Raw genomic sequence first — 23676 nt, 5'->3', positions numbered from 1 at the left:
GTTAGTTAAAACTTAAGATGAGAACCAATATTTAATTTATAACTAAGAAAATGCAAAGTCCAAAATGCATTTAATCGCAATGACATTCGGTACAAGCAGGACGACCTTTAAAAATATTGCTTATATACATATACCTTTTCCTTAATACTAGTACCAGGTTAAATAAAATTAAATTGTGCATTATCAGATGAAAGCAATACGTTCCCATTTTGCTACAAATACAACTGCATTTAAATAAAAATTGAATATAAAATCAGATTTTTAATACCAATCAACAGTTATCAAACCTTTTTTTTATCTCATTTTGAATCGAGCATAAAACGTGCGAAGTAGAGGTGTTTTGTATATATAAAGCATTTTTGAAGTTTTAAAAATGTATTGTCCTAACGAACTATTTACATATTGTCCTAGGAGTTATTTTACATATCTTAACATTATGTCTGGCTGTTTATGCAACGCACATCAGAGCCAATTCATATGTTAAAACTTTACAGTAGTTTACACATTTACGTATGGTACATTTTCTTGCAATAAATACAGCTACGTTTCAACTAAAGAAATATTGAGACGATAGGATTGTGTTGATATCGAAGTTACCCTTCTGTGGCACTTTCTTGAAGACCTCTAACGAGACATCATTGTTCCTCAGCTTCAGAGGCCTAAAATTTCAATTAAACGATCTTAACAAGACGCATCAACCACATCTCACCTTGCTTCTTGTTTTGCAATTCGCGGTTTTGGATTTCCAACCAATGAATTTTTCAATATTTAAAGGTTTAAAAGATACGCAACGAACTTACCGCCCATCGCTCGTGAAGTGCTTTACGTATTTCTTACAGAAGAACTCGGACAAATCTTCGAGAATGGGTTCGCTGTGGAGCGCGATAAATTGCTCCCGGCAGATCTGAAAAGCAAGAGACATTGCGCGTTGAGGTTTCATCCGGAAATATTTACAGCAGTATATATGTATCTCCACGATAAATTCTTACTCTGTTCATAATATCCACCGTGCACGGATGCGTCCAGAAACAATCGTGCACTGACATAAACGTGATCCCCGCCTGTTCGGAGTACAAGCTCGTTAACATCATGTGGCAGGAGTCCAACGAGTGAATAAAATTCGGCGCAAAGGCATTCTTTTGCTTCACAGTGTCCAACTTCCTGTAAATGGTATTTGTATCGCATAAATTTTATTTAAAAAAAGATATGATATAAAAGTAAATACAAGAGATAGTTCCGAAAAGGTCCAAGAATTAGCTGATATTTAGAAACAAGAATTCTTGCGTTTTCCAAATTTGAGCATATAGAAGGAACAATGAGAAATATGAAAATATAACGAAGCGTGTAAACACGAGCGTTAGTGTGCTCACCTGAAAACCTTGACTTTCGGATTGATTGCCTTATTGTGCTTGGAATAGGGCTGTATAACCGGAAGGCCTAATGGCGTCACCCACTGCATGTATTGGTTGCACCTGATCGTGACAACGCGAGCGCAATCCGTAAACCAATTCTGTATTTCCTTCGCGCTCTCAAACATGCTCTGGAGGGACATAAACGTCTTTTCAACCAGGTACATGCTGCCGCTCCAAACGTACTTCTGATCAAAATCTTTCAAATCGCTGAGCTGTCTGGCGATCTGTAGTCTAGCGCCGAACTTCGTCACGCCGTACACCGTGGTCATCACAGTCTGTTTCATGACCTTCCTACTGACGTATCCTTCCAGAGCCTTCGCTATTTCGTTGCCGGCGTCCGCGTCGATCTTCCTGTACTCATCGACCATACCAGCGACGACACTGTACACGTCCTGCGGCCTGTCCGAAGGATACAAGTTCACGCTCTTCGCTCCTATCTCATCTCTCCCGAGCGCGGCATAATGCTGCAAACCGTTGCAGCTACCGTCTTGGTGAACGGGAAGCCGGCAGACATACTCCTCCACGTTCGGGGATTGCAGAGCGTTATCTATCTCTTTGCACGCCGCCAGAGTCTGCCACGGTTCGTCGGCCTTGGTCCACCACATTTCTCCCGTCAGGGGTTTCCTCGCACTGTCCACGATCAGGTCCAGTATCTCATTCGCGAACTCTAGCCGTTTGTGCATCGGCTCCCTCTTCTTCAAACCAGTCATGTTTATCGCGTGTATCTTTAACCAGTCCAGACCCTTAGGGCCCAAGGGCTTACCCTGGGCGAACATGAGGATCGAGCGACCTAGGTCCGAACTGAGATGGGTCAGATGAGGTGGCACCGGATATGCCCTACCCCTAAAGTCCAGATTATGCGGCATCCAGAATACCTTGTCCCTAAAGTGATCGGCGATAGACAATTTGTAGAGGCAGTCACACCATAGCGCGTGCATTTCATTTCTCGTGCGCTTGAGTTGAAGCAGCAGCTTTGCGATCTCTCTAGCATTCTTCTCTGTTTCGTTCGCGATCACCTCCGATGAAGGTGGGACTACCGTGGAGGGTTGAGGTACATTCAACTTCTTCGAGCCACCCTCTCTGAAAATCTGAATCAAGATATCCAATACGGGCACATTGATCCTCCACGGGATCGAACCGAGTTGATTCAAGCAGTCGAACGCTGGATAAAGCTGCTTCGTCGACGTGCTTCTCAAAAGGCGCGACGGTTTCATATAGGGATCGCGAACAAACGGCACCTTGGAGAGCAGATAACCACCGGTGTTTACGTCGACCCAAGGACGCGGCAGAGAGCATGTCGGCAAGGAAATTGTGTCGAAGGACAGAATCTCCGGATGCGAGTCTTTGTAGAACCTGTGTAAGTAAGGGTGAGGCTTAATTTCCTCCATCAAGAACTTGTTGGAATGGAGCCTGAAAAGCAGGTAGAACGCGGGTATCTGTCGTTCGGGCGCGCCAGGCTTAGACACGTGTGGTATCTTCACATCGTTCACGATGATATTGTATAAAAACTTGCCAACGTTTATCATAGTGTTATGAGACCACTCTGGCACTGTCATTTCGCAACAAATACCAGACTTTTTGGCCTCCTGGACGAGTTGTTGCCACTTGATACGCCCGTTGCTGCTCCTTTCAACGGGATCCTCCTGCATGTACCACTCCAAATATTTCTTATAGGTTTGAATGGAATTCTCTACGATACCACCCTTCATCTTTCGGTGAAACTCGTACCTCTTGTAAATATGCATTCCCAGCGTTAGGTAAAGATACGTCATGGTACAGCTGTACCCCTCGGAGAATTTGGTCAAATGGTCGATTTCGCTCAAAATCGCATTGACATACTCCTCCTTGGGTAACACTTGTAGAAATGGATACAAAATCTTTAGATCGGTCTTCATCTTTGTCTCCTTCTGCTTCAGATAAGTCAAGTTTCTTTCGAAAGCCTCGGTTACAGTCGACTTCCAAGTTTCCTCCCATTCCGTGATCCGTTTGATAGCTTGCTGTCTAACATTAGGATTTCCAGTGAACAATGCGACACTCTTTACCGCCACCTTACACTGATTCTCTAAGTCAATCTGCGTACGCATCATTTCCCGCAGTTCGTTCATGGTCACTACTCCCTTCGCCGGGCTCCGATAATCATTGTTCATCGTCAGATTTTTCAGTAGATTGCAGCTGTACGCGGTGTCTATGTCTTCGTGCTGTATACGGTACTGCGAATCTAATAATCTAATACACTGAAGAACAGTATTACGTTGCGTCGCGTTCATTTGCACGTTCATTACTTCATCAAAAGAGACGCCATCGCGGCTCATGTCTGCCATCACTTCTGCTGCACTCTCTGTAAGGAGAAGATTGTAACAATCAACTCAAATTGTAACAATTATAAAATTATTGTAAGATCCAAAAAAATATCTATGCTTTAAATCTTCTTATCAAGATCTTTCATTATCTATACGATCTCTGCACATGTGACATAGAATTTAGAAATATTACAATATATCATTATATATCAAATATATCATTATATATAGAATAAGAAAAATCACAAATTATTTAAGAAAGATATTCTGAATTTATTGAAAAACATTATCAATGATGTTAACTTCATAAAAAATCCGACTATGTAAAAAATGCATTGCGTGCATCATATTTCCTTCTTAGAAATTTTTACCTAAACAGTTTCTTTAAAAAAAATGCTTAGTTTTTTATATATTTGCAAGTCCTAACATTTTTTTAAATTTGAGACTTGCTACTTTTTTCTCGCCCTATGTGTATATTATTTTTTAAAGCCATATTGATAATCCCCATTTACCTGCTCGTTTCTCTTGGTTTCTTATTCTTCCGATTATCTCGAACATGAAAGCGTACGTTTGGTAGTTTGGCTTGACAGAATCCACCTTCATTATTCTGTAGATCTCGAATGCCTTTTCCACATGCGCATTAGAGACATGGGTATTCAGAAGCACATTATACAGAGCGGCAGCAAAGACTTTGCTGTGCTTGAGATGGCTTTTGTTCAACATCAGTAACTTGAAGGCCTTATGCGGCATGTTGATTTGTACATAAACGTCCATATGCGCTAATAATTGAGAAATCAGATTGTGATCGGAAAGACGCTTCTCGGATTGATCTGCCTCATTCGTAAAGGGAATTGTAGCATATGAATTTGAAGTCACGTTGTATTTCGGTGTCTGCATACTGAAAAAACGAATTGTGCACGTGATATAAGATAAAGAATCTCTCTCCTACAGATTATTCCAATTATAATCGTACTTACAGCATGCCATCCTGATTTGTATCTTTGGCCTCATTTTTGTCATCTTGCTGCAGCATATTCAGGAAGGAAGAATCCTTAATTAACATAGTGTGATCATTTGTTCCAGATTCTTTCAAATTCTCTACGACTGCAGATGCGTCTAATTGCTCGTCTAATTGCTCAGATTCCTTAAGTATGGCGCAATCTGTATTGCCTACCTTGCCGTCCTAAAATTGATACATCAATTTCTGCAGGTGATTCGACCATCATGATATTTAAATTTTATTCTCCGATATTAATATATCTGAATATATCTCTACTCAGAAATAATTCTTACATAATTTAATTCCAATTTTGTTCTTAGAGGTACATCATCGTAAAACTGATATATTTACCATATAAGTCAAATCCTTCTCAAGCCCAGTCTTTTCATTGTTATCCTTTGTTCGTGTCGTAATCGTCTCCTTCTTAAGATGAAAATTAGAAATCTTGTGCAGCTTGTCTAACGTAATATTAGGCTGACCAACCAAGAGAGACACCTGAGCAGAGCTCAATTTGCGAATCGCTGCTTTTCTGTTGCTAGTTGTCTGATCAGTGACTAGTATCAGTAACGATAAAAGATGATCAGTTACTTATTATTTATTAATTGCTCACTTCTTCATTATTAAATAGATACATGTTACTTTTTGTGTACTTTGTTCTCTACACTGGCATACCTTCCAATAATTCTGCGTATTTCTTCGAGCGACGTTTAACTTTCTTCTTTTGCAAGGTGGCTTGCAGTTCTACTGTATCAGTTGTTGCATAACAGCGTATCACCGTACATCTCATTGCTGAAAGTATACAAAATAAATTATTACAAAGTTCAGGTAGAAGAGCAGATACAATCCCTCAGTATCCCATTCAATCTTTATGACAAGGTCTATTTATGTCTGAAATATTTTGAGCTATAAATATATATATATACATAAACATCTAGCCAAGAAAAATTGATTAAAACTCTTGTTAATTTATGACATTGTCACGTTATACCAATTAATATGTAAAAAAGTCAGAGTGGAATACACGATAAAGTGTACAAATCTTTCCTTACGACCGATATAAGAAAAAAGAAAAGTTGCGAAAAGGTAAGAGCTGTAACGAGGTAAGAAAGGACCGAGCTCGCAAAATGACAATATGTTACTCGCAATTATTCGTAATTAAAGATCGTCTCGGACACGTACCGCGAGGCGGGGTCAGATGATGGAAATTGCAGAACGAGCATGGTTGCGCTCGGTAGGTTTGGACGGCTGAGCGTGTTGACATAATACGCGCATTCTGCATCGAGGCGGCCCGCGTCTTCAGGAAGTTGAACATCCTTACGATGGCCGCGCGACGCGAGTCATTAATTGTCGAGGACGTCAACGTTAATATCGGCGAGACGCGCTAATTGCGCTAACCTCATCGCGCGAACCACCATAATAACACGAGGTCAGTACATAGCAGAAGAGGACGGAGCGACGGAGCAGGACGATCATCTTACTCACACTTTTTGCACTTCTGCGTTCTCTCTCGCTCGTTCTCATACCGAACCAACGCATATCTATCTCGTTTCAATGCAGATAGCGCAGGGAGTGCAAAAGACGCGCATTAACCAATCAGAATAAGAGTCCATGTGAAATTAGCCAATTGGTGACGAAAAATGCCACTCAAACGAAAGATGCGTCGGAATATGGGCCGATATCACAGTCTCCGATTAACGTGATTCTCCGATTAAACTCACTCTCCATCTCTTTCTAACTGTCCCCCTAGAAAGAGACGAAGAGTGAGTTTAATCGGAGAATCACGTTAATCGGAGACTGTGATATCGGCCCTATATGGGCCAGTTTCACCAACGTCGATTAACTGTAACCTTCGATTAAACTCACTCTTCATCTCTTTCTAACTGTCCCCCTAGAAAGAGACGAAGAGTGAGTTTAATCGAAGGTTACAGTTAATCGGAGATGGTGAAACCGGCCCTATGGGCCTATATGGGCCAGTTTCACCAACGTCGATTAACTGTAACCTTCGATTAAACTCACTCTTCATCTCTTTCTAACTGTCCCCCTTAGAAAGAGACGAAGAGTGAGTTTAATCGAAGGTTACAGTTAATCGGAGATGGTGAAACCGGCCCTATATATAGCTTGTTATACAGGGAGTTATAATATGATATAGATATAATATAGACTTACCCGATAAAGATACCTCCGACATGTACCTGGTTAAAAATAGAGAAAAGTATTGGTGGCGATCCTAGGAGTAGTACTCGATAAGTAGCGAGTTCTAAGCATTTCATTTGATTTGTATCAGAATTTAGAGTCTCTAATTTATGTTTTGTTTTATTGTGTGATAGTTTATTTTTGTACATAACCCACAAAACCTAAAATAAAATAGCTAGTTTTTTTACTCACCTTTTTCTAGCAAACTTTTAATTGAGTCACGGAACACACTAGACTTAAGTGCAACACAATAAGATACCGTTCATTTTCTATTACCAAAGACTAATATGTATTCGACTGCGAGAGCCCAAGCTGGGCCAGACTGATTGTACCCTAGTTCATAAGAATTTTCTTGTTTATTGGAAATATATGTAATCCCGACAGTTTATATGGTGTGCAATAAACGGATTAAAAAAAAAAGTCGCATAAGTGCTAGATTCGTAACCGTGAGGACTCGGGTTCGAGTCCAGCTGACCACATTTAATTTTTTTTTTTTTTTTTCAAAAGAAAGACTGCTTGGTTTTCTTCCACACGTATCTTCAAAACCATTGATAATTTTTCGTATAAAAAATTGTGTCCAAATTCAATATAAAATATAGTAACTAAAAATAAAATTGCAAAGAAAACATTAATTTCTGATTTTTCTGACAAAATATATGAATATTCGGCGATGATCCATATAAGATTACTCATTGTTTACATGACATGTTAAACATAATTTATCTACATATCGATGTAGATTATATTTTACCCGTAAACGCCCAGCTCTGAATGATAAAAATTTGATTTTTCCTCCCTTCCCCCTTCACGTTAACGGTGATACGCGCGCGCGCGCGCACGCACGCACGCACGCACACACACACACACGTTCGGCGCGGTTTTTATCATCCGTAAAAACGTGATCTAATTTTACGGACGACGCGCGACGCAACGCGACGGTTTTCTATATCTATTTATCAACGTAGCCGCGGATACATTGATCTCCGTGGTAACTTTTTTTCTGATTTTTTTTCTCTTTCTACGATAAAGCGGAACTAAAGCGAACCAAGCTTTGTTTTCTATAGAATTGTCGTGAATTTCTAACTCGGAACTAGAAACGTTTATCAAATTAACGGCAAGAATTTGTTGCCTTTCTATCAACATTACATTTTAGATAATATTCGAACAATCCGGAATCTCATAAGATTGAAAATTAATGTCAAAAATATATTTAAATTTTTAAAACTTTAATTTAAAAAGATATTTTTTAATAAGGGAAATATCAAAGTAATTAATTTTGAGTATATACAATCTCTAGAGTTATATGTGCTCAAGAAAGATCGATAAAATTATAAAAATAATATCAAAAGATCTTAAAATCTAACATACAAACGTATCGATACTTGCGTAACTGTGAACACACTTTTCATTTATAAAAAAATTATTAAGAAAGAATTCGACAGGCAGGCAGAAGTTAGCGGACTTGACATATGAAATAAGTGTCGTGTTAAACTTTTGTCCCGTCTACAGCTTGCAAACATAATAAGAAACTAATAAGCAGTAATAATTTAACGCAGCAAAAAACCGATTATGGCACACAATATTGCTTACGGAATTACAGCGACGTTAAAAATTTTCGTTTCTTTAAAAGATTGCAACGTAATTAACGTTTGTATGCAAGGACGTGGCTTTTTTTTACAGTACGAGCGAAACAATGTTTGCCGACACAAAATAAATACATACATACTTATATAAATATGCGATGTTAACGAATCGAATCGGGGCCATGCATCCTGTAAGGAGGCATCTGCAAAGTATAGCATACTTTGACATTATAGAAGCGACAATCACACTATTGCAGATTTGAAAGTGACGTCAGAGGATGAATCACCGATTGGAAACCCGAAAGGAAAATGGTAGACTTTCCTTCTACCCTTATCCTTCTTCGTCACATGTGAAGGAAAAGTCGCCGTCTAATTGTGTTCGCGAGCATCTCTCGGTATCTTGATAAAGCAATCGCGACTCTTTTACGAGTTTTACCAATAATTGTGAACCTCGCGCGTCCTTGGCTCCGTGCGTACGTGCGAACGAGAACGGGGTTCGGAGAACGCGAACGCGAGCTATTGTTATTTTGCAACGGCGCGGGCGTTTAACGCGACTCGAAGGCTGCTGCTCGCGATTCCACTTTTCTCCCGTCACGGTCACGACTGTCACGAGAGATCGCGATATTATTGCACGACCTCTCATTGACGCATATAAATGATGAATGTTTAATATTAATTAACCCCGTTAATTGCCCGGACTCGTTACATATAAATATAAATTCTTCATTAATATGGATATTTTTGACGTGACATTTATTAAATCCTCGGATGACCCGGCGGGAGATTTCCCGGATGAATCATCCGGCTCGGCGATTATCTTCGGCTGCGGTCCACTTGACGCTACAAATGCTTCGAAGCAATCCTCTTCTCTTTTCTTTCAATGAAGAAAGAAGGAGAAGAAGAACGCTCCAAAGCATTTGTAGCGTCAAGTGGACCGCAGCTTTCATCGGCGCTCTCGATATACGAATTGTAATTCTGACGTAATTTCCGACGAGAGGGAATCGCCGCTGCACCCGGCAACTTTCTTCCGGGGATTTCCAGACTCCCAGATTCTCTGAACTCGATCGGAATGAAGCGCTCGCCCGCGAGAGCGCGACGATGAACGAGCACGGGGAAAACGCAAGCGATTAGCGGAAACGCTTCGCGGGAAAGAGCCGGAGGGCACTGGAGGGAGACGTCCTTGGTTGACGCAGTCGACGTTAATACGTATAAAGGATACCGTCCTCGTCGCCGCGGGTCCAGACCAAGTCGGGCCGAGCTTGACAATCATGCCCGTCAACGAGGATATCTCCAACGACCCTACGTTGGCGCGGACGAAACTCGGGAGGGCCGGTGGTCCACCCGCGGGATCCCGGCGGAAGATGTCCGGGGAACGTCCGCAGGTGGACCCACCGGACTCCTCGTCAACCCCGGCTCTCCCGGCTCTCGCTAACGGCACTGAGGAACGAAGGGGAGCCGAGAAACGGGACTTCCGCAGCATGCCGCGTCGGGACGCTCATGAGAAGCTCTTCAGGGACTTCTTCGAGCTCGTGTTGCAGCGTGCGGTGTTCCAGGTAAGCCCGAAACTTAGAAAAAGGATATATTTATTTATTTCTTTTATTTAAGCACAATAATCCTAATTGAATGGGACAATATTAATTTTATATTAATTTTGTAAATATGTAGGATGTTGGAATTCCGAATAGGACTTATGCGCAAGTTTGTTAAATAGATAATACAAAAATTAAAAAAGAAAGACAAAGACTTAACACTGGTATAAAATAAAATATTACTTTGTTCTACGTTTTTGCTATAATAATTTGCTAATTTATATATATTAATTTATATTATATTTATATATAATTAACTTACATTAATTTATATCGTCAAATTTTTAATTTATATTAAATATATAAGGTATATATGTATATGTAGAAAATATCTATGTTTATATTGTTGTATTAACTACATAAGTATATATATTTTTTATTCTATATATAATTTTTTCCTATAAAGATTTATTCTATAAAATTTAATTTATATGCACATCTGCTCCGCATCTAATAATAATATTATTCCCTTCTATTCTGCCTACTTGAATTTACATATCTGTCTCTATAGAGAACGCTATCACTTGGATTGATGCTATCACGTGTTATCATTATACTATTGCAGTGATATCAAAAGCGGTATCACGAATGCGCGATTTCGCAATGTTGCAAGAGAGAAGTGAGAATCTCTGGAAAAATATACTTTCTGGATACCAGATTTTTGCTTCTAACGACCATAAATGCGTTAATAGCCAGTACAGATCCTTAATATAGCCAATACGGATGTCACATGATTGACGCGCGATTAACGTTGCATTTTTATGCTAATGCCATTCCATTCATCACAAATACGACGGAATTTACATCGTTTAGCGAGTATAATAGCGGTATTAGTAGCAAATTGCAGTAACAACGAATGACTTGGCGGCAATTAAATCGCCAGTATTGATCTCATTATCATGCCGTGCTCCTTGGCAAATCAGACGCAAATCACATATAAAGTCGACCAGGGACACGTGAGAAAAAACGCAATCCTTAGCGAGAACGCATTGTCTAGCGTTCCTCGAGAAATCCAGCGTATTCTGCGAATTCGTTTATTAATTCCTCGAGGAATTCACGATCACTTTTCCTTAACGGAAATTCTGTTAAATTTCTTGTATTTTCGTTGTTATTATAATTTTTTAGACATTTAACGTGATTAAACATCAGACTAAAGTACTATTACAGTAAAACTCACCTAAGATTAAACGATGAACAAGATTTCACTATCCATTTCGCGGAAAGCGGCGTCGTGTTTCGATCTTTAATATAATTCAAAAGCTATATTTCAACATTTTCGAAAGTTAAATCCGAATTGCGCTAAGAACTCGTCGGTAAATACATTGCGAAACTGCACTATCCTTCATAATATTTAAACTCTTGAAATTAAGGATGATCTTGGAAATTTTTTATTGTTTTTTTATCGCTAAAAGAGTCATCAGACTCATCAGAGTTAATAGTTATAACAAACAGCAGGATAGTTTGCGTGAAAAGAAAATCATGTCGATTTACAATATTTACATCCGTCCACAAGAATTGAGAGACAAAGAGCGATTATTTTTGAAAATCCAGCCCGGACCGTAAATGGCATTTTCTCTAATTGATTGTGTATCCATATATCAATCCTGTCCCACTTATTATTGTTTAACATATTTTTTATCCGTATGTTATATATTATTCTTTGTATGTGTGTGTACAGTCCACCTCCGGAGAGGATCGTGTGGTCGAATGGGTGGATCCTCGCGACCTGCGCTCCGTAGTCGATCTCTCGTTGACAGCCGAGGGTGTCAGCCACGAGGAGCTGTTGACGCTGACGCGCGACATCATCAAGTACAGCGTGAAGACGGGCCACCCGCACTTCGTCAACCAGCTGTTCTCGAGTCTGGACCCGTACGGGCTGCTGGGTCAGTGGTTGACCGACGCACTCAATCCGTCCGTTTATACCTACGAGGTATCCCCGGTGTTCTCCCTGATGGAGGAGGACGTGCTGCGGGAGATGCGCGCCGTCATCGGCTGGCACAGCGGCGAGGGCCTCTTCTGTCCCGGCGGCTCCATGGCGAACGGATACGCCATCAACCTGGCGCGTCACCATAGGTGATTATTTACCGGTTACTTTTCAAGGTATATTACTAGGAAATCTATTATATCTTATTATATATTTTTTATATATATTATATCTTTTTAATATATATATATATATATATATCTTTGTTATATATACACTTAAATATTGAACGAAATTTAAATTAATACCTTGAGTTAAATAACATTTGGTTATTTTTAACTACCATGCATGTGCGTCGAAATTTATTATTTTAACTCAAAACAGTATTAATTATTTTAACACTTCATTGGTTAATTAAATTAACGACATATATTATACCTATTGAGTAAAAGCAGTGGCGACCTATATGTAGGAATAGTTAAAAATGACCCAAATTGAGTATAATTTGACACTACGAATTTAATAGTATATAGTTTTTTCCTTCATTTAAATTATTATCATTGTCGCTTGTCATCGTCAAGACTAAACGCGAATAAAGTGGGTCGTCATTAATTTCAGATACCCGAACCTGAAGCAATCCGGATTATCGCAGATGCCGCGGCTGGTGGTGTTCACGTCGGAGGACGCGCACTACTCCGTGAAGAAGCTCGCCGCGTTGTTGGGCATCGGCTATGACAACGTGTACCTGGTCAAAGTCGACTCCTGCGGCAAGATGGTGGTCTCCGACCTGGAGGCGCAGATCGCCCGAGCCGTCGAGGAGGACGCCGTGCCCCTCATGGTGTCCGCCACCGCTGGTACCACCGTGATAGGCGCGTTTGATCCCCTCAGGGAGATCGCGGAGGTCTGCAAGAAGCACGGACTGTGGTTCCATGTGGATGCCGCGTGGGGCGGCGGTGCACTCGTTTCCGGGACGTACCGCGACCTCCTGGATGGCGTCCAGCTCGCCGATTCCGTCACCTGGAACCCTCACAAGCTGCTCGCCGCGCCGCAGCAGTGTTCCACCCTGCTGCTCCGTCACGAAGGTCTCCTATTTACCCTTATACTTTTTTTTATTATTTTTTGTATATATACTTGTATCTCTTCACTTTTATTTATTTTATTTAATAGAGAAGATAATTCTTTTTTGTACTTGTTTCAATTTGTGCTAAGAGATATCTATCTCTTAACATTACAACAATCTTATATCTTACAGAGTTAAAATATTTAATATAGAGGAAAGTCCCCTATTATGAGACAGGATCCTAATATGAGATATGTTAAGCTAAAAGGCCCTATATAGGCCCCATCTGTTGATCCCACCATGAAAAAACTCCGCCATCTCATATTAGGATCCTATCTCATAATAGGGGACTTTCCTCTATAATATATATGTCAATTTTTTAATATTAATTAATTAATTTAATATTAATTAATTAAGCATTTGATACAATTTTATTATTCATTATTAAATCATAATTTTTTTGTCAATTACTTTTAAGCGTAATCGAAGAGAAATATAATTAAAATAGCAAAAAAAACTGTTTATCTCAGGATATCTTTTTTTATATAATTTAAATTATGATATTGCGTAAGAGTGATATCTCGTATAACGGAGTTTCACCCTTAGGTTTGTTGCAAGCGGCGCACGGTTGCGGAGCGAGCTACCTTTTCCAGAACGACAAGTTCTACGACGCGTCGTTCGACTGCGGTGACCGGCACGTGCAGTGCGGCCGTCGCGCTGACGTTGTCAAGTTCTGGTACATGTGGAAGGCGAAGGGCACACGCGGCCTCGAGGCCCACGTGGACCGCGTGTTCGCGCTCTCGCGCCACTTTGCCGATCTCATCAGGACGCGCGACGGCTGGCGCCTGCTCGTCGAGCCGGAGTGCACAAACGTTTGCTTCCGCTACGTTCCGCCGTCAAAGAGGCACCTGGTCGACCAGGAACTCGATCAGGCACTCCACAAGGTGCACAGCACTCGAATCTACTTGATCTGAACGCGTTTTTGTAACGATGCTTAAATGTAAAGCGATGAATTAGAAAAATTAAGCGAATTATTTTGTTAAGTTCTATTTGGAATGACGAGATAATGAATCTAAACGTTCTGATTTTCCACATTGTTGATTGAAGTATTCATTTCCAATTGTGTTATTTTTTTAGCTCTCGCATTTCGAATTTATAATTTATTTCGTTCTATCTTGCTAGTTTCCGTGTATCTTAATTTTATTTTCACGAAATTTCGTTGCAGATCGCGCCGATGATCAAGGAACGCATGGTGCGAGCCGGAACGATGCTGATTACGTATCAAACGTTGAGAGATATGCCGAACTTCTTCAGAATGGTGCTGCAGAACTCGGGGCTAACTGAGGCCGACATAAAGTTCTTCGTCGACGAGATAGAAAGGCTCGCTGCGGATCTTTGATTAGTTTAAATAGCAAATATTGTACATAGCGATGTAGAATGTGTATGTATTATTATTAGTGTAAGAGATAGTTGCACTTGGTAAATCAACGTGACCGTTGAAAGAAAACGATCACTGAAGACTATAATATATAATTAAAATTGAATGCGTTGCGCATAAATTAAAATTGAGTAGGAAAAAGAGAGACGTCAGTGATCGTTTTCTTTCAACGGTCACGTTGATTTACCAAGTGCAACTATCTCTTACACTAATTCCTTTTACATGAAGGTAAAATTAGTGCTTTATTTTCCTCCTCTTCAAAACTCTTTCATATACCTCTGCGAATTAACAGTAATCAATTTAGAACTTACAATTAGAGGAAGCGAGTGAAAGACAGAAGATATTATACGCACAACAAAATTTCATTCTGTACATGTGTTGTAGAGTTGCAAATGATAAAGTACTTTAGAGAAGAAATTATAAGTTTTCGGAAATTGAGTTGGGAAAGAACAAGGAATTGCGTGAGAAAAAAAACGGCAGCCTGACTGCAACAATATTCAATCTTTTTTCTTGTTGACTATTACATAATATCGATTGTTGGCATAACGATAATTACCAGATATTTACAAATATTCTTCAGCAATGATTTTTTACATTTACATTTACATACAACAAATGTAAAGTTTTTTGACGATTTCTACACAACTCAATAACAACGTCGTATGCGATAACTGGTCTCTCAGTAATGAGTTATTAATCGTAATAAAAATAATTTACGTTTGCGATGCGTTTGGACTGGCAATCAGTCCTCACGCAGATATGCACAGCCTCACAATATGCACAGGCGATCATTCGTTATTAATTCCTATTTCTATTCTATATAATCTCAATTTTTCCAACTGGAAATGTATTATTTAACTATATTCCTTAAGGAATTTGATGTGGAATTGCTTCAGTGCTTCGAGCATTGTTTTGATTTTTTCCTTTTGCGGCAGTATCGTGGTCCGGAAATGGTGTGTGCCAGGTAGCTGGCCGAAGCCCGAACCTGGGATCACGCAGATCCCAGTGTTCTCTAACAGTTGGAACGCATAAAAGACGTCTGGTTCCTGCTTCTTCGCTCGCGCCGCCTCAATCGCCTTCGGCGGCAGCTCGAAGCGCGGGAACACGTACATCGCACCCATCGGCGGATTTGCCTGAAAAAAAAGGCAAAGACCGTGTAGAAATGATCGTACGCAGCTTTTGTTCTCATGAAAGGACAGTCACCTTATATCCTGGAATACTATTGAGTGTATCGACGACGAGCTGCGATCTCTCTGCCAAGGAGCGCAGCGTTTCCTTCTTCTCCTTCTGGAATTGCTCATACGATGGCTCATTCGGTCGCGGAGGATTCGTCACAACGCCCATTACGACCTGACCGAGCACGGTAGGACACAGCATCGCGGAGATCGACTTCAACAGCAACTTCATCACTTCCGGATCCATGTTGATGATCTCGCCGTAACCGCCGCGGATTCCGCACTCGCCCATATACCCTAAAAATAAAAATATGTTAGCACGAAATGTTCCCCGAATTTCCCGAGAAAGAAATCTATTCATGAATTCATAACTTGATAAGATTTAATGTCTTCTCAAATCAAATATCGATGTTCGACATTTCAACTCGTGAATGTAATTTAACCCTTTGACTGTCAATGACGGAAACTCCACAAAAAAAATTGGCCGGGACTGTTCATGACGGAAAAATCCGCACATTTAAGAAAAGATATTTTTAACGGAGCAATTGGAATAGATTTGAATTCAGCAATCCCAATATCTATATGTTTTTGGGATTGCTGAATTTAAATCTGAAATCAAAATTGCGAAATTTGGCGGATCTAATATGGTGGACTGAAAATGCAAAAAATTGTTCGATTTGCATAAAAATGTATATTAAAAAGTTTTTGAAACCGCTGATTTTAAATTCAAAATAAAAATTCAACAATTTTAAACGGCAAATTTAATATGATAAGTAAAAAATTCAAAATAAGATTTAATTGCATAAAAAGTTTTTTAAAGGGTTTTTGAAGCCGCTGATTCCGTTTTTTAAATTAAAATTTATTAATAATTTAAAATGATGGATTTATATTTTGACGGCCAAATAATTTAAAATATCGCTCAGTTTGCATAAAAATTTTAATTTAAAAGAATTTTTATAAATTTTTCCATTTTAAATTTTCACCTCAAATTTAGATTCAACGACTCAAAAAAACCCAGAAAGCACCTTTTTTATAATTTTATTTACTCTTTTGTTAAAAGCATTTTTGGCCCACAAGTAAGCATTCAATGTCCCTTATGCCGGTATTTATAGTCGGTTATTATATTTAAAACCATCTTCAGTACAATCTTAGGATGTCATTAATCAATCACAGAGCTGTATTAGCATCTTAAGATATTATACTTGAGACGGTCTTGAAATAAGATCTGACTATATATGAATACCGGCCATAAATTGCCAAAAAGTGTAACATTTGAAATAAATTGCTTTTTGCGACTCCTAACGAGTTATTATATTCCTGATTCCATATCTTTTCTCACGCACCTTTCGAGATTGACATAAACGACGCGAGTTCCATCTTCGAATACGGCTCGCCCATCTCTGTCATGACTTTCTTGACGGAATGGAACGCACTGTCCTTGTCGTATATGTTGTCCTGATAGACCTCGTCGGCCAGCAAGAACAGGTGATTCTTATAAGCGAACTGGATGACGTCTTCGATGTTTTTACGAGTCAATACTTGACCAGTCGGATTACCAGGATTGATCACTACTAACACTCGAGGATTACACGTATCCTTGATCTCTCTTAGTGCTCGTTCCAGCTCGTTGATCTGCAGCGACCACTTGTTGTCCTCATCCAAATAGTATCCAATCTGGGCGAGACCAAACTCCGTCAGAGTTGCTGAGTACAAAGGATACTGCGGAATCGGGATCAGCACGCCGGATGGCTTGCCATTGATCCTTTCGTTGAATAGCTTCAGGAATGACTGGAAAGGAAAAATTCGAAATCAGACAAGGATGCGATAAAGAAAGACAAAATATAGCACTAATAGCTAGTATCGCATTAGTCTGTCTAAAATACTAAAATTTGCCAATTTTAATTTTATATACCGCGTATTATGTAAAACTCTCTAATACATGGATATGTAATATACAGGGTTTCCTAATAAGTGGGAAGTATTACAGTGGTGAATTTAGGACATAAAAAAAATTAAAAAAGTTTACATAAACATATACCTATCTTATTTAACCTTGTTTCCGAGTTATAACCATATTTCTGTGCTCCAGTAATTTACAGCTGCTTACCTTCATAGGAAGTGCTCGAAATGGTCATGGTTTGTATTTGTAAACAGTACTCAATATCTCCTAAATATTTCCCGACCTTGTTGATTTCACACATTCTATTGAATAAATTATTAAGTGCTTCTACCAAGAAAACGAACTGAAGTGCGTAAACTCAATTAATAGAATGTGTGAAATCAACAAGGTCGGGAAATATTGCAAAGATATTGAATATTGTTTACAAATACGAACCGAATGTGGTCATTTCGAGCATCTAGAACGTTAAGCAGCTCCATATTACTGGAGTACAAACATGTAGTACAAACATGGAGTACAAACTATAACCCGTAAACAAGGTAAAATACTTGTTGATGAACTTTTTTCATTGTTTTTGTGTCCTGAATCTACCACTGCAATAATTCCCACTTATTAGGAAACACCCTGTATTCTCATAAAATAACTTTTTATTCTTGTTACATGTTACATAGAAAAAAAATAGTAATAAGATTGCAAAACTTTTCAACTTTTTCTTTACTTAAAATTATTTTTTACTTTTACATCTGTCAATCTATTCTTCAGAATATTACTAAATGATTAGATTGTTTCCAAATAATTGCTTCCAATTTTGAATAACGAAAAGACAAAAAAAGATGCTTCGAGTCTGCGTACCTTGATACCGTCGGAAGCGCCGTTCGAGAGAATGATATTGTGGTAATCGCAGGGGATACCGCCATCGCGTTCCTGGATATAGCGTGCAATATCTTTGCGAATAATCTCGATGCCGGCCGATTCCGAGTACGAGCCCACGCTGCCGCCCTTGCAGCCTTCCAGGAACATCTGGGCGCGAGCCTTCACATCCTCCGGGTAGCTTGGATCGTTCAACAGATCCGGCGAAACCGTTAGAGTGAGCACCTGCCGCAGGAACGAAATGGGTTGCTGGCCCATCGCATGGGCATCGCCCACATTCGCTTTGATCACCTCTTTAAAAGGTTTTTTAACACCCTACAAAGAGAAATGATCTCAAATTCAATCGCGATCCTCGTATTTACTTTTCAAACATTTCCAAATGACTATAAGCTACACAAATCGGATTTTTGTTGAAACAAAAGGTGAAATTTTATTATTTATTCGAATCTTTGAAGCGAAAATGCGATTCTCATTTCCGATCGCTTACAATTCAAATAACTATTTATGTTTTTCAGCTGTTATTTCTGAGAAAAATTGATACCTCAATATATATATTGATTCATTAATAAATTAAGTAAAATAATAATATTTCTAACAAAAAAATACCAAATATTTTTGTATGCGTAATATACCAAAAAATAGAGACTGTCTTTGTTAGAGGAAACAATTACATCCTTTTAAACTGGGTAATAAACTTTGCACTATGAAACTACGTCACCGACGAGCGTTACGCAATTGTATGTAAAACCGACGCGAGAAACGCGAGAACACGTACGCATAGTAATATATATGCATATTATTCATCGCATAATCGCATTGGTGAATAAAACGAGTCTCTTTTTTTCCCAACAAACCGGCTGTTCGCATTCGTGAGAAATTGATATTCCTATTTTTAAAATGCATCTTCTTTTTACGTGAATGCACATAAAAAGAAATCTTTCCGAGACTTTATAGGGTCACCTGGATGCTCCAAAATCAACGGAATCGGAACCGTGCGTCTTAAGCAAACGTCTCCAAAGAAGTGTGTTTATTTCGAATACACTCTGTATATCCGTAAACGACATAGAACAGTTCCAGAAATTCGAGAAGCGGAAGTCGTTTACGAGGATACGTTATTCTGGGAGATAAAAGCGCGTGTATCCCATCCCTCTCGCCTTCGACATTCTCGATTTCAGTAGATGTATCTTTTTTATTAATTGATTTCTGCATTTCGTTTTCCATGGGTACAGTACGTGCGTTCCTGCTAGCAATGGCGTAGCCGTATCCCGAGTTAGTTAACGTGATAAGAGGCTGCCATATGTGTCCGTATATATATCATCGAAATAAAAAGGAAAGCCGTTCACTCGTGGCAATTAACGTCGTTACGTTCTCATGTTCTCACGTTCGGCGACACGAAAGTCTGAAAACCGTCATATCACCGATTGTAATGTTACATGGAATAATATGTTGACTACAATTATTCGTCAAACTAATATGCATATATACCGATACGTTATCATATACTTCACGCGTTAGATAAGAAGTTTGCGCACGTTAAGTTAAAATTGCTTCCACCAAGTTAGACGTTCTACTGTAATCGTCTAAATTCAATTATTTGTACGAGAGATAAATTAGATGAATACTTACAATCAGATGTAAGTTACTTCGTTCTATTATGTTCTACTATTTTTTTTTTTTAATTTACTTATTACATATTTCACTGATTTCTTACATTCTTTTAATGTTGCTAATTTATTACACGGCATTTATTTTTAGAATAGACAAGTCATTAAACTCCTAAATCCGTATATCTCTAACAAAATATAAATAACATCCGAAATATTTTTTCACAGCTTTAACAGTACGATTTCGCATTTAAAAGCGTGGGTTTAAGATTGAGATTTCGAACAACAGACTCTCTAATTTTAACATCGCCTTTTTTTATTAATCATTAATTTCCGGTTAGTTCTTGCTCAATATGTCAAGAATCCCGTCAAATATATCTAGCGTTATCTTTCGGCTTTATTTACGTTTTCTTTCTCGGGAACGCGCTTATCTTTTATCTCTCGCGTGCGGAGAATAATAAAGCGCAATTTTGAAATAAAACGTATCCTCCGCTCATCCGAGCTCGATTCGCACTTCAAGTTAGAGTTTCAATTAGCGATTATTTCCCTCCTCTTCCTCCTCCTTCTTCTCCCCCTCCTTCACCTTTGATACTTGGCGTTTCACCATGACAACCTCGCGTCTGCCACCGAGCCCATCCCTCTCCCATCCGTCTCTTTCTTTCGTTCACGCTCATTCCGTTTACATTCGATGTAACTCATGTAACTAAACCGCTGCGCGCCCGCGTTCCATGCACTCTGTTATATATTTGCCGCTATAAAATCGCTCCTTTTTTTTTTACTCGCGGTCAGCGGGGATTTTCACTCTCTAGCCCTGGAGTGCAGGCGTATCGTCCTTGCCGTCCTTGGACGACTCGCGCTGGCTCCGGTTTGGCTTGTCCTGATCCTTACCTTTTTCAGCTCCTTCTCGATCTCCAGCGCCCTAAGGAGCAGCGGCCCGCGCACCGCGTACTCCATCTTGCGCAGGTTCTCGAAGACGTTGTCCGGGGTGAGGACCTTGCCGCGCGAACTCGCCGCGGCCGCCGCCGCGCTCGATGCCATGTCGCGACACGGAATAACCGGCAGGAGTGGCTGAACTAGCATCGGCATGGAGGACACCGGCACGTCCGCCATCCCTACCCCTCGTCCAATCAACGCCCCGCCGCCGCTACCGGCACTCTGTCTCGCCGTCGCCGCCGCCGTCATCGTCTTCGTCGGCCATCCGCCGGCGATCACGGCGTTCCGCAGACACGCGTGCGACATGTTTAGTTACCCTCCTCGTTCTCTGTTCTCTTTCTCGTCCTTCTGTTCCTCTCCCTCTCTCTTTCTCTTTTCCACCAGCGAAAGAGGATCCGCGGCGCCGCGCTCTTTCTCTCTGTCACTTTCTCTCTCTTTCTCTTGCCTGTCAAGAGTGTCAAGATGAAGTCCAATCGAGCGGATTACGCTGGATTACGCGGAACGAGCGGATCACCAATCACGGGACCGTTCCGACGGAATATTGGGAAGGGTTCTATCCAGAACGATCGCGATTGGTGTGATACGCTCGTTCCGCTTTCGCGTAATCTTCGGCTGACAATGAGGCGGCTCGATTGGACTTCATCCTCACTCGTTAACGCGTACAGCTTTCACTCTTTCCGTTCGCGTTTTCCGCGTGGCCGATCCTTCCGCTCCTCGACTCCGCGTCGAAACGACGAGTGGCGGAATCGAGGAGAGTCGAACGAGAATCGTCGACGCGGAAATCGCACGCACGCACGCACGCAACACCACGTCGTCGACTCCCAGAGCGATCGCCGCGGACAGCGCGGACTGAGTGCGGTTGAGGGGCGGCGGGGAGGAAAGTGGTGAAGAACGTGGAGGGAAAGGGGAGGAGGGTCGGGCCAGCGATGCTGACGGCGGTGACGAAGTTCGATCCAAGTGCCACGCCACCTGGAAACGTCGACGTCGACGTTGATGATCCGGGCGACGGAGGACGACCCGCGCGAATACGAAACAAGCCGGCTGGAGCGACTCGCTGTCCCTGCAAAAGAAATCCCAGTCAGAAATGATTGGTTGAATCAACGTCGATTTGACGTTGACGCGTCGATGAATGACGGATGTCGAATACTGCGCGTTAACACTTTTGCCATTTCCGACCTCATCATAGTTGTTTTTATCAGAGATGTGCGATCTCGAACACTGCGAACTATTCGAATACAAATAGAATCGAATCAAATTGGGTGAGATTCGATTCGGTTCGATTCGATTCGACATCAAAAATCCTTGATTTGCACATAGTTTTTATATATTAATCAAGCAATTACGAATATTTCTATAAGAGTTTTATTAGAGTCAATTCTATGTCGAATCGACGTAAAATCAAAATAGAGTATATATAATTTTATATATTCAAAACAGTGTGGTCTTTCGCACGTTATTCATGGAACGAAAAAATTGATAAAGTGGCCAAACCGCAGACCGATCGTTTTACGAAGGTTCGCGCGATCGTCAAAGTTGCCTATGGCTGCGTTCCGATATTCACTGCAAATACTGAAAATCTATAGTTTACGTAACGTATGTACGCTATAGATTTTCAGTACTGACAGTGAATATTGGAACGCAGCCTATACAATGCAGTATCAATTTTACGATCGTCTATTATCGTGTGATGTGTACGCACATTTATGACATCTACGATGACGTTCGATTTGTATTTAACACTATAATATACGCTTCCATTGCTATCATTTGCGTTCGGTCGTTCACGCGAGCGATAATTGCGGGTAAAAAATGCAATTTCGCAGCAACATACAAGATTGTTATTTCGTAAATATGTGTGCTTATTTTAGGAACGTTTATAACAAATCAAGAGTGTAATACATATTTTGTGGGCTAGATTAGAGATTTCTATCCGTTTAAATGTAGCGAGAGATATCTTCTTGGGACCTTTCAACTTTCGTTTTTTCTTCGATAAATAATATAAGGTCAAATGGAACTGTGTCACTACACAAATTTTTGTGAAAAACATTTCACGCGGCAAACGTTTTCGCAAACATATTTCTCGCGATAATTACCGCAAGTCCAAAATCAATATTGCCAGAAGATTACGCCGGTTTTCGCAGTGGCGTGAAATGACTTTCGCGACGGTACTAAATTGCCTCTCCGAAGATCAGCTTTGATGCGAGCGAACGAGCGAGCAATCCGCGAAGCGCGCATGCGCGCGCGCGCGCACATTTCTCGCTTCTTCCGCGAATCGGGAATCGATAACCACCCTCGGAATCGGTGACTCTTGAAGCGAATTCGAGGGGTGGAAGAGTGGCATTGAAATCATAATTTGTTAAATTCATTTTGGACGCAAGATCGCGTTTAAAATGGACCTTGCCATTCACAAGTTTGCGTTTTCCTTCTACTCCTTCTATCCCTCAATCTTGCGCTGTTCTCTTATCTGGTGATTTTCTATATCCAATTAAATGCACGTTAAATCCAATTTTTTCCAATGATTATAGAAATAAGAGACGCATGCAGTATAACGAGAGAGTATGACAAATGTAAATAGCGACAGAAAATGCGTAGACAAGAAGTCTACATATATTTTCCAACTGCACTTTTTTGCATTTTTTTCTATAATCATTCCTTTATCTCTTAACACTTGTAATGCTATCCCATTTTGTATTAA

At 40.2% G+C, this 23676-nt stretch overlaps 3 protein-coding genes across 6 annotated transcripts; 1 reads left to right on the top strand and 2 right to left on the bottom strand.

The window, feature by feature from the left end:
• Window positions 1-356: 356 nt before the first annotated feature.
• Mtrnapol (mitochondrial RNA polymerase) lies at window positions 357-6427 on the bottom strand. Its single transcript, XM_071701631.1, has 9 exons — window positions 5892-6427; window positions 5385-5501; window positions 5064-5266; window positions 4690-4895; window positions 4225-4610; window positions 1371-3750; window positions 990-1161; window positions 801-904; window positions 357-659 (listed from the first exon to the last, which is right to left on the bottom strand). Exons 1-9 carry the CDS (start codon window positions 6022-6024, stop codon window positions 548-550), a joined length of 3813 nt encoding a protein of 1270 aa, XP_071557732.1. The 5' UTR covers window positions 6025-6427; the 3' UTR covers window positions 357-547.
• A 3149-nt stretch (window positions 6428-9576) lies between these two features.
• On the top strand, window positions 9577-14746 carry LOC139770017 (cysteine sulfinic acid decarboxylase-like). Its single transcript, XM_071701628.1, has 5 exons — window positions 9577-10041; window positions 11756-12150; window positions 12620-13083; window positions 13668-14005; window positions 14287-14746. The coding sequence occupies exons 1-5, from the start codon at window positions 9757-9759 to the stop codon at window positions 14458-14460; spliced, it is 1656 nt and encodes a 551-aa protein (XP_071557729.1). The 5' UTR covers window positions 9577-9756; the 3' UTR covers window positions 14461-14746.
• A 234-nt stretch (window positions 14747-14980) lies between these two features.
• Window positions 14981-23158, bottom strand: LOC139770016 (alanine aminotransferase 1-like). 4 transcript variants are annotated; one of them, XM_071701626.1, is made up of 7 exons: window positions 23075-23158; window positions 21951-22041; window positions 20937-21426; window positions 18427-18759; window positions 17018-17462; window positions 15703-15971; window positions 14981-15632 (listed from the first exon to the last, which is right to left on the bottom strand). In XM_071701626.1, exons 3-7 carry the CDS (start codon window positions 21285-21287, stop codon window positions 15354-15356), a joined length of 1677 nt encoding a protein of 558 aa, XP_071557727.1. In that variant the 5' UTR covers window positions 21288-21426; window positions 21951-22041; window positions 23075-23158; the 3' UTR covers window positions 14981-15353. The 4 variants fall into 4 exon arrangements, with proteins under 4 accessions (XP_071557727.1, XP_071557725.1, XP_071557728.1 ...); XM_071701624.1 differs by lacking the exons at window positions 21951-22041; window positions 23075-23158 and adding an exon at window positions 21631-21874; XM_071701627.1 differs by lacking the exons at window positions 21951-22041; window positions 23075-23158 and adding an exon at window positions 21645-21874.
• Window positions 23159-23676: the final 518 nt, after the last annotated feature.

Source organism: Temnothorax nylanderi, unplaced genomic scaffold (genome assembly GCF_030848795.1).
Source record: "Temnothorax nylanderi isolate EJ_2023f unplaced genomic scaffold, tnyl_v1.0 TNYL_tig0026_pilon, whole genome shotgun sequence".
NCBI lineage: Eukaryota > Metazoa > Arthropoda > Insecta > Hymenoptera > Formicidae > Temnothorax > Temnothorax nylanderi.
Note: the sequence above shows the minus strand (reverse complement) of the source record. Positions and strands in the feature narration are given on the sequence as shown.

What these genes read in the sequence shown, in the direction of transcription:
- LOC139770017 (XM_071701628.1), top strand. Translation starts at nt 9,757, where the DNA reads ATGCCCGTCAACGAGGATATCTCCAACGACCCTACGTTGGCGCGGACG. An exon ending in AACCTGGCGCGTCACCATAG is followed by an intron (nt 12,151 to 12,619) that starts GTGATTATTTAC and finishes CATTAATTTCAG; the next exon opens with ATACCCGAACCTGAAGCAAT. An exon ending in TCGATCAGGCACTCCACAAG is followed by an intron (nt 14,006 to 14,286) that starts GTGCACAGCACT and finishes ATTTCGTTGCAG; the next exon opens with ATCGCGCCGATGATCAAGGA.
- LOC139770016 (XM_071701626.1), bottom strand. Translation starts at nt 21,287, where the DNA reads ATGTCGCACGCGTGTCTGCGGAACGCCGTGATCGCCGGCGGATGGCCG. An exon ending in GCGCTTCCGACGGTATCAAG is followed by an intron (nt 17,463 to 18,426) that starts GTACGCAGACTC and finishes TTTCCTTTCCAG; the next exon opens with TCATTCCTGAAGCTATTCAA. An exon ending in ATAGTATTCCAGGATATAAG is followed by an intron (nt 15,633 to 15,702) that starts GTGACTGTCCTT and finishes CTTTTTTTTCAG; the next exon opens with GCAAATCCGCCGATGGGTGC.
- Mtrnapol (XM_071701631.1), bottom strand. Translation starts at nt 6,024, where the DNA reads ATGTTCAACTTCCTGAAGACGCGGGCCGCCTCGATGCAGAATGCGCGT. An exon ending in AGAAGGATTTGACTTATATG is followed by an intron (nt 4,896 to 5,063) that starts GTAAATATATCA and finishes TATCAATTTTAG; the next exon opens with GACGGCAAGGTAGGCAATAC. An exon ending in AAACCAAGAGAAACGAGCAG is followed by an intron (nt 3,751 to 4,224) that starts GTAAATGGGGAT and finishes TTCTCCTTACAG; the next exon opens with AGAGTGCAGCAGAAGTGATG.